Raw genomic sequence first — 10,669 nt, 5'->3', positions numbered from 1 at the left:
CTCTCTCTCTCTCTCTCTCTCTCTCTCTCTCTCTCTCTCTCTCTCTCTCTCTCCGTCTCTCCCCTCCTTCTTGCCTGCTCTCCAGTGAGGGGGCTCGGCTCCCCGCTGTGTCGATCAAACGTTACTATTTCGAGAGAGTCGATGTATGCGCTCTGCGCACCGTAGCGAACGATCAAAAGGGGGAGCGAGGCAGAGAGGGGAGAAGAGGAAGCAGAGGAGGGCTTGGCTCGCTCATTCTGCACATCAAGTGGCCGCGCGCGCCAGAGGATGAGGGAGCGCAGGGACACTCGGACCCGCGGCTGAAGCCTGAGCCGCGTAAAACCCGGATCCAGGTGTAGAAGCAGAAGACGAGTCGGGAGGCTCTTGTGACCGAGGAGCTTCGCAGAACAGAACCATACCATTTTTTTCAAAAAAGGGGGAGAGAGAGGGGGAGGTGAGCAGAGAGAGAGGGGAAAGATGGCGAGTTTTGGGAAACTCACAGACTACTTTAATCGCCGCAAGTCTCAAGAGGACCTGCGGGTGGGCAGGAGCTCGCAGCGCAGTGGCAGCTACTGCTGCACCGTGGCAGAGGCCAGGTAACCTGTGTGTGTGTGTGTGTGTGTGTGTGTGTGTGTGTGTGTGTGTGTGTGTGTGTGTGTGTGTGTGTGTGTGTGTGCGTGTCTTTGCACAGGTATGCCAGGCCACATGGGGGCATGTCTCCGTGACTGTAACGTCCCTATGTGTTTCTCCTCCTGCAACAAAATGTGCTTGTTTACATGTCTTGTCTTTGGTATCATCCTCTGTTCTACCACACCATTTAATGACTTACTTATAACATATGTTTAATGTGAATATGACATATATACAATCGAGGAAGTTAGTAATGTTGAAAAAAAGGTCAATCTACCCGTGTGTTTGTGTGACTGCAGGCATACAGGTGTTTGTATACGTGTGTGTGTGTGTGTGAGAGCACGGGTCTGCATGCATATGTGAGCAGCCCTTATGTTACGTAAGTGTGGAGGTGCGGCTGATGTGTGCTGTCAGGCACGGCGCTGCTGGATACTATGGATCCTTCCCACTGACGCGCCATTAAATGCTGAGGCTTCTCTAAAGATAGAAGCAGACAGGACACGGTGCACTTAGAGGAGGAGAGACACACACACACACATGCACACACACACACTGTTGCCAGTGATAATCACAACTCTTAATTTGCAGGTATTTCCAAGGCACTCTGGGGTTTGAAGCAGCAATGTAAATGTTAAGTACTTTTGAAGTGTGTGTCTGTTGTGTAAAATCTCTCCTGTCCTACTTTTCCAAATCACATAACCTCTCAATAGGACTGTGCAATGATGCACTGTTCTCACATGGAATTTTTGAAATTCGACCTCCACTGCAACACCGTTTGTAGCCAGTTTATTTTGTGTCACACAGAAGCTGTTCACACCCTGGAAACTCACGTTGCAGGGCTTTGCTGAATTAGAAGTTTTTGCTTTGTATCACAGCGCTGCAATTAGCATCCTACATTTTGGAAAAGCTGTTAATTAAAGCAGGACCGCCATAGAGTCCTGTGTTGTATCTGTGCAGTGTCCTTTCAGCTTAAACAAGAATCCCGTTAAATTGCTGTTGATCTGACGTTAAATTACATAACCGGGATGAAAGTACAAATCAGGATGCTAATGTGAAAAAGAAAAAACTGCCACTACTCTCGCCTTGAAATAATGCCCATCAAACCTCATATCATTCACTCACAGCACACGTGTTAGCGTGGGCGGACGTGCGATCCAAAAAAAAAAAAGCACTCCGATTCGCTGCCATCACAAATCCAGCATCTCTCTCATCCCCACAGTCTCTTTGTGTCCGTCTCTCCCACTCTCTGTCTCGCTCTCACGAGCCACCCCCTTCCCACGCCCGTCCATCTCATCCCGTCTCTTTGCTCTGACTTTCAGTCGAGCTTCTTTTCTTCATCATTCCCATTTGTCTCTTGGAGGGGTTTGTTGGTATCAAAGTTAAGACAAGTCTGTTTGTAGATGTTGGACCAGGACGGCTGAGCTCTGCCTCTTTGGCTTTTTCTGACCAGAATAGAGGAGCAGGAAGAAAAGTGGCAACTATATGTAACTTCCAACGTTTCAGTGCTGTTCACACTGTACACTGAACTTCTGCCCCCATTGGCCTTAAAGACGTCACATTTACACTCACGCCAGATTCCGTTGACGTATTTTGTCACTTTTTAATGATAACTTTAGCCTTCACGTTTATCTTTGGTACAATGAAACCACACAATTCCACCGTGCTGATGCTATCAAAGTGTTAGAAGGCACGTCAACTTGAAATTGACACTATTTTTTTGTATGTTTTTCACATCCTTTTAGCTCTTTCAGTTTTGCTGTGTTTCCCCCTTTATCCCGCCCCCTCCATCTTTTATAGATTACATGCAAATGTCCTTCCAGAAGAGAAATGCTGCAGTTTCAGCCCTTTACTCTGCCCTCCACTGGGATACAGCCGTAATGAATGGTGACAAGTCAGTCAGTCCATAATGAATGATCAGCAACAATAAAAAACGTTATTGTCCATCGTTTTGTATTGTAGAGGGATAAGTCTCCAAGCTGCTTCATTCGATCTCTTCGGTCCAGCGACTCCGTGACCGATGTCTACTGAATCACCGAACGATAAAGACGTTGAATAATCCGTTCGTACCCTTTTTTTTTGCCTCATGGGGTCCGTGCTGTTTCTCCGATCCTCCCGACAGTTGTCAAAACTCTTCCCTGCTCAGCGCTGAGATGTACAAATGCTGCGATCGCGGGGTCGGTTTTAACTGTAGAGTACAACGTTTTCAACATCCAGGAATCTCTTTGTGAAGAAGGCGACGTCCCAAAAAGAGTAGAAAGGCAAAAGAAGAGTCAAAAGAGAGATGAGAACCCCTCACCTCCAGGACACACATCCCCCATTCAAACAGTGAGAACACATTAATACTGAATAAGACTCTGCATGAATGGCTAAACGAGTATGTTTAGCTTATGAATGAATAACCGCTTTAGAAGAGCATGGCATTAATATCATTAATATCAACAGCGCTCATGAGTCTGAACTGTGTTTAACCTTATAATGGTTTAATCTTCTGCCTCTTGTACCGGGGATAGTTTCATTAACCCTCCGTGCGTCGGGTAACACACATTTTTGGGTGTGTGAGTGTGTTAGAGTGTGTGTTTGTGTCACGAGGTGATTCAGCACCACGGATAGTTCTCACTACAGCCGCTACAGCCACCGTCAAACAGCATTCACTCCTAGGAGACACATATACAGCAGCCTGGGAGTCAAAGTTCAGGGTGTAAACTCACCGTGCAATACTTTACTCTCGTAAAGGAAATACTTCAACAGTTGCAGTTTGTACATCGCCTTGCTGTGAAGAGTCAAGGGGTTGCATGCGCTACTTTTAGCTTGGAAATAGGTCACTCACACAAATTGCTGTACATCTGTTGCAGTAAAACCTTCTTCTTCTTCTTCTTCTTCTTCTTCTTCTTCTTCTTCTTCTTCTTCTTCTTCTTCTTCTTCTTCTTCTTCTTCTTCTTCTTCTTCTTCTTCTTCTTCTTCTTCTTCTTCTTCTTCTTCTTCTTCTTCTTCTTCTGGAAGTCGGGGAGCAAATGAGATTTTAGCCCTGCAGCGAGACAATGAAGCGCCCTTCATTGTCAATCAAGTCCAGAAAGAGACCCAAACAGCCAGAGGAGGAGTGTGTGTTCGTGGTTCGCTAGCATGCAGGCAAGCGTCACGCAGTCATCCTGTAATCATTTTTGCTTTATCGTCTCGTCCTCTCCTAAATAAGAATCACACAATGAGGTACTTAAAAAGAGAAATCACATTTGTTTTCTGTCATATTTCAGCGCGGTTGCACACACAGACTCTGCAGACTGCAGCACCAGAGATAATACAGTTGGCAATGGAAAACATGTGGCACGCGTGATGCTTACAACTCGGGGCAAGACATTGTTTTTTGTTGTTGTTGTAAAAATGCAGATTGCTGCTCAGAAGAAAGAAAGAAAAAAGGCCTCTCCTCTCCTCTCTTCTCCTCTCTCTTCTCTTCTCCTCTTTTCTCCTCTCCCCCTGTTTTTCGTAAACAGAGTCGCTTAGCAACAGGTTTGTGGGCCCAAATTGTCAGAGTGGCCTGGGCCGACTGTTCAGCCCAGTGTGTTGTCATCATGATGTGCCGGTGGGAGGCCAACAACTGTTTTTGTGCATGTGTTTACCGGTGGACCCTCAGCATGGATTTCTGAGGAGTGAGGGACCTGCCTGTTTCTATTACCACCCAAGTGTGTGTGTGTGTGTGTGTGTAAACAGTCACTAGCGGCTCTTCTTCCTCTGATATCCAGCAATATGAAAAGCATGATTCATCATCAGACCGTCCACGTCTCCGCTTTGAATCCCATCCAGGGATTCTCTGATCGCAGGTCAAATATTCACAACTGCAACACCCGCACCTCCTCTGTCAGGGGGAGCCGTTTACTCGCTGACAGCGGGCAGATGTCAGTACTTTGCTTCTCTAGCCTCCGGTTGTGCTGACTTACTTGTCGGTTTTACCTGATAGCTCCCAAGTGATAAACAGCCCCAAGCCTGAGAATACATCCTGAGCCAGACATCCAAGGGAGCTAAAGGAGAACTGAAGTACATCCCACGAACACGGGCAGCATTTAGAGCATTACTGAGGAGCATTTGTCTGTAAAATTATGTTTTAAAAAAGTAGCTTGTAAAACACGCTGGCACCAAGAAGGGCTGCCATTCAGTGTATAATAGTGCATAAGCAACTGAACGAGGCCGCATCATTTGATTCTCCCATTAATTATTGAGTAATGATTAATAACCTGGGATTGTAAAGTCGAGCGTTTAATGGATTAGATGTGATCCCGTGCATAGATCAAAGGATAATGTAATTGTCTCTTACATCCGCTGATGTTGATGATATTTGATGATGCTCATTGGGTGATGACGACACATGAATTTGTGTTGCCACAGTTGCCAAACTCGCCATGGTCACTATGGCCACATATCTACATGCAATGCAGTCATGGTTTTGTGTGAGATTAGATGTAATAACGCGACTTTAAAGGAATGTTTCCGCGGTATTGTTTTGTTCTCAGGTCGTGCCTCTGTTCTATTGTACACGGGACACAAAGACTTTAGGGATGATTCCATGAGGTAAAGAGGTGACAGAAGGACGCTACAGTAGAACAAGCAAACAAACAATGGTGATTAAAAAACAAACATCCATCTGTGTCGCCTTTTAGATTAACATACGAAACCAGCTCGCGTCTCGTCAGTGATATATGCCGATTGTTTGAGTGTGCTGTGGCTTTTAAGTTGTCAACAATTTGCTATTAAGCCGATCTTGTGATTGTGGCTATTGACTGGAGTCCCGCCGGAGAGCGTTGGCTAGCAGCCGCTATAAAAGAAAGCAATTCCTATTGGTCACGTTCCAAACGGCCTCCGGCTTGATTGTGCTGAGGTGGAAGCAATTTCACTATTGATCAGTGCAGCTGCTCTCCTGTTGCTCATTAAGCTGTGTGTGTGTGTGTGTGTGTGTGTGTGTACAGTGTATGTGCTGGTATTGCACGGTTATGTACGACTTTATTTTCATGAGCTGTTCTTGTGATAATTGCTCCGTGTGATTGACTACTTGCTATTTGTCCGACCAGGTCACTGGAGAGGAAGCTGCAGACGCCCATACTGGCGAAGTCCCGCACTCTCCCCAGCATCCCCCAGTCTCCTACCGTCTCCAGGGTCCTTCACTCTCATCTGATTGGTGGGAGTCCTCCTCGTAGGAAGAACCCGCCCGCTGCCGCCAGCCACCCAAAGGCCTGCACTCTGCCACCTGCAGGTAAATACAACATGGAAGCCAAACCACTAAACCACGACAGTGTTTTTTTTTCCATTGCTCTAGGAGTGTGTGTTTACCCGAAAAAAAAAGGCACGCGGCGACTTTGCAGAATTGACTTCATCTGTGTGATTCTTTCATCTCCTTGGGTTTTGTTTGTTTATTCCTCTGTTCACATTGTGTCTCTAACACATCTCTCATCCACTTTTCACAAAGCCCAGAGTAAATGTCCCCCACAGTTTGCACAGTGATGGTAGCGGCGATCAAAGCGTTCCTTTTCAGCCTGACTTATGTTTTAGGAAATGGGAACATTGGGCTGCAGCAGCAGATTCCTATTGATTGATTAACGATCACTTCGTGTCTTCAAAGCAATAGTCCTGTAATTGGCCAGTAAGATAAATGCCTTGCTGTTGCCAGCACTGTTTGACACGCTGTGTTCCTCTGACCTCTGAATTCATAATGTGTGTGCCTCTTGAACAATGATCTGATAGGTCATAGGTCATGATGGAGATACAAGATGAACTAAAGTCTTGAATATGTCAAACATATCCTGATCCTTTTACCTTCAAACAAACTAATCATAAGTCACTAGTAATAAGAAAAGAAATAAAGATTGTCAAATAATTATCAGAACATTTCTTGTAATCTATGCTTGAGCTGTTTATAAACAGTTTCAAACGTGACCTACATACAGCAGCTTTTAATGCATTCTTCATTTCTCAGTGGATAGTTTCTAGCAGCTCTCACACTTTCCCAATGTGTTTCATTTGTAAAGTAATCTTCTCTCCGACCTATTAACACCATCCCAGACGTGGACAGACTCCACGGCTGTCAGCAAGGCTTCACATCACACATCCTTACACAGCCTCGTGTGTGTCATACGCGCTGACACACACACACACACACACACGTGTTTGACAGCGGCCCGTCGCCGCTGATTGACTTCGCACAACTCAACTTGATCAAAGCGCCCCACTACCACCAGCTGGATGAGACTTGTGGCGTTTCAGGCGTCGGGACGAGGGGAAAAGGCTGCGTTGTTGTTTGTGATGTTTTAAGAGAAGCTTGCACAGCAGGCACACAGCAACCTCAGCCCTCCCAATTCCTGAAGCCGCTCTCTCAGAGAGAAAAATAAACGTTTAACTTTACAAAGACAGAAAAGAAACTGCAAACATTCGAGAAAAGGAACTTTCGACTTCAAGTAAACCGAAGTCCCACTGGATTCACAGAGACACCGGCAGCAACACAGAAGCTACCGACTCAGACAAGCACCAAGTTTTCACGGTGCGATAAAACATCACAGTCACTCAGAACCCCGAAATAAATTCTGACCATCAGTAAATTATCAGATCACACCAAGAGCAAGGACTATTATTTAATCATATCCCCAAAGCACAGAAAAGCTCAGATTACAGCGCACACGTTCAGTACCTTTGATATGAGGCAGTTTATTGAGCGCGCGGTGGTTCAGGTTAAAGTTAAAGAAGGAAACTTGAAAGAAGAATAAACACACTTTCCTTTTCTCTCTCCGACTCCTGCCAATGCTTTCTACCTTTTCACAGTCTGCGACCTCTCTCGTGCGTGAAATATGAGGATGTCGTGTCCTCAATAACACCACTTAGAGGAGCATTGAGCTGCTCGCTGCTCCTAAATCTTTGCTATTACTTCTTCTAATGATCCTGGACCCACCCCCCCCCCCACCCCCCCCCCCCACCCCCCCCCCCCCCCCCGGTGATCGCTTTATTCAGCTCAAGTGCTTCCATTTCGTGTCCTCGCTCTACCTTTCTTTGTCTGTCTCCCTGTCTGTTTTCCCTCGCCCCGCTGCTGCTCTGTTGCAAATATGAAATTGAAGAGAGAGTCTCACATGTCCCCTTGTTGCCGAGCAACCGCTGTCATCGAACATGATGTGCTGCCTCTCTCTCTCTCTCTTGCTCTCTCTTGCGCTCTCTCTTGCGCTCTCTCTTGCGCTCTCTCTCTCTCTCTCGCTCTCTGTCTCTCTTGCTCTCTCTCTTGCTCTCTCTCTCTCTGTCTCTCTTGCTCTCTCTCTCTCTCTCTCTCGCTCTCTTGCTCTCTCTCTCTCTGTCTCTCTTGCTCTCTCTCTCTCTGTCTCTCTTGCTCTCTCTGTCTCTCTTGCTCTCTCTCTCTCTCTCTCTTGCTCTCTCTCTCTTGCTCTCTCTCTCTCTGTCTCTCTTGCTCTCTCTCTCTCTCTCTCTCTCTCTCTCTCTCTCTGTCTCTCTTGCTCTCTCGCTCTCCCTCTCTCTTGCTCTCTTGCTCTCTCTTGCTCTCTTGCTCTCTCTCTCTCTCTCTCTCTCTCTCTCTCTCTCTCTCTCTCTCTCTTGCGCTCTCTCTCTCTCTCTTAATCTCTGCGGCGGGGCTGAGAAAACTTTTTTAAATTTTTTAAATTCAAGTTGTTTTTAATAACCCAGCTACACTTCCTTCACGGATTTAGGCAACATCCCATATTAGTGACTAGTATGCCGAGCAGCCTGCGTTGGGAGTTGCTCCCGAGTCTTTTTACTGCAGTGTTACTCGGCTCAGCTTTGGAAGCCGGATGTGTTTTGGTCTTTGATCTTTTCATTAAAGATGTCGGTACAATGCGATTCTAAGGCTTAATATAAATTTGTCTGACACAAAGTCTTAGTTCGCAAGTTCTTGAAAACGTTGGACAGTCACTCCAGAAACTTGGTGGGTGAGGCTCTAAAATCTTGGCTGGCTTGACAACTTCAACATCTTATTGTATTTGTAGGTCTATGTAAACTGATCTAGGATCCTACTGTAGAAAATAAATATGTTGTCTGATGTCAGTCACAAAGTGATTGACAGATATTTGAATGAAACAATTCAATTTAGGTGTGTAATGTTTTTATAATCTTAATAAGAAAAAATAAAACATATGGCGTCAAATTAAGATCAGTGACATGTAAATGTAAAACATCATAAATGACACATCCAGCCATAAGGACCGTAAGGAGGAAAAATAATCGTTTCAGCAAGAAAAGAAGCTGATGTTCTACTTTCAGAGTGACCAGAAACAGACTTGACGTGCACGCTATATTAACTCCTCACAATACAATAAAGCACTTGAGGATAGTACACACCCATTGTAATAATGTCAGCAACAAACCCAATGTTTCATTCATGAAACCAGTGTTTTCTTACTGTGTCAGCAGCAGATGTGAGGTTACAGATGCGAGCAATACATTTGACAGAGTTCCCGTAGCCTACCCAGCATGCATCAGATAAGAAAGTGAAAGACCAGTAAGTGTTTTCCTCGGCTGTGGTTAGCGGGTTCTGACTGTGTGACTCCAACGGCTCAGCCGTCACGGCAGAGCTGCAGAATGTGTTTCTGCCTCTTCATTATACACGAGACGCCATTTCTCTCTCGAGCGTATGGAATCGTAATCAAGTTGTTAAGGAGGCAGGCTGAGAATAATGTTTGTAAGCTATTCCACCTTTTAAAGGAAGCTTGATTACATCCAGGACATGTTTCATGAAGGCAATCGAAGCAAAGTTAAGTGGATGACATTCCACAATTTGTAGAGTACGTTCGCAATGATCACATTGCGGAAATACATATTCATCATCTGTCCAATCTGTGTTGCTCTTGACCTCCAACCCCTCCCTCTTCCCTTTTTCTTTCTTCTCTCGTTACTTCCTGACTGTTCCCTTAACCCCATCATTCGTTTCCTTTCCTCCCATCTACTCTCCTCCAGGCGAGCTGTGGCGTTTGGAGGACGACATGGAGGCCGGAGATGAGCCCGAGCACGGCGGCTGCCCCGAGGCCCGTCCTCGCTCTCAGTCTCCCTTTTCCCACTTCCGGGCGCGAGCCGCCTACCTCCGCAAGAGCGTCTCGGCGGACGACCACCTGGACACGGGCTCGGACTGCAGCCCGGCGGCCGTCGTCGAGAGCAAGCCGACCCGTAGCGGCAAGGGCAAGCTGAAGAGGAAGTTTGTAAGTTTGATTCCTTATTCCCCCCCTTTTCTTTTTCTTTTACGAAATCTAGGTGAGGGTTTGGCTCAAAATAGTCACACATCCCACACATCCCATAACCAAAGCAGGGAGTTCTTCCTGACACATGTTCACACGTACACCCACACCGGCGCAGGTACACACACACACACACGACACAGTACCACACACACGGCACAAGTGTTGTGTGGATTGAAAGTGATTTCGAGGTTGCTACGATACATATGGGGAAGACACCGTGACTCCCTGTACTGTACCTCGCGTCTCGTGTCTCTTTTCCTCTCACAACCTCTCTTACCCCCGTTTTGTGTCATACCAAATCAATCCATTGTATCCATTTTTTACTCCAATCATGAATCAATGGAAAATATCGTCACTCAAGCTCAACCGTGGCAACCTAAAGCCGCTGGTTAGTTTTTATCTTCTAAAAGTGTTGATCCCTGACCAAGTTCTCCATATTTGATCTAATTGTGAAACAATAATTGTCTTACTTGTGACTGTACTTTTACATTTCATCAGAGATTTGAATGTTTGTATATTTTGTTATAATTTCAATACAGTTTGGGGGCAAATTAACACAGAATGGACTGACATTTGCAACCATTATCTGCCACAGAAGATATTAACAATGATTGAGTTTGAGCGGACACCCCTTATTAATGCGCTTCCAACTCTCTGAAGACGCTGATCATTTCACTTAACTGTGTGGCTATAGTGTCCATTGGACTGAGGCTCATTGCATAGAAAAGGTCAGATTTTGTCAAATGATCTAAATATAGCACGGGAGCATGAGGCGCTAGCAGCACAGTTAGTGGTGCCTTTCACTCTCTGCGGGCGCTCTGAGAATCACGCGCTTT

At 45.8% G+C, this 10,669-nt stretch overlaps 1 protein-coding gene across 1 annotated transcript in view; it reads left to right on the top strand.

Annotated features, from left to right (window-relative positions):
• Nucleotides 1-456: 456 nt before the first annotated feature.
• ankfn1b (ankyrin repeat and fibronectin type III domain containing 1b) overlaps nt 457-10,669 on the top strand; it is a gene marked incomplete at both ends in the record, with an annotated part of 88,567 nt that continues 78,354 nt past the window's right edge. Inside the window, 3 exons of the mRNA XM_079293212.1 lie at nt 457-575; nt 5,664-5,845; nt 9,556-9,794. Of these exons, the coding sequence (XP_079149338.1) occupies nt 457-575; nt 5,664-5,845; nt 9,556-9,794 (540 nt within the window). The remainder of the gene's footprint in view (nt 576-5,663; nt 5,846-9,555; nt 9,795-10,669) is intronic.

Source organism: Melanostigma gelatinosum (assembly GCF_949748355.1).
Source record: "Melanostigma gelatinosum genome assembly, chromosome: 21".
NCBI lineage: Eukaryota > Metazoa > Chordata > Actinopteri > Perciformes > Zoarcidae > Melanostigma > Melanostigma gelatinosum.
The sequence above is the reverse complement of the archived record's forward strand: the minus strand, read 5'-3'. Positions and strand labels throughout refer to the sequence as shown.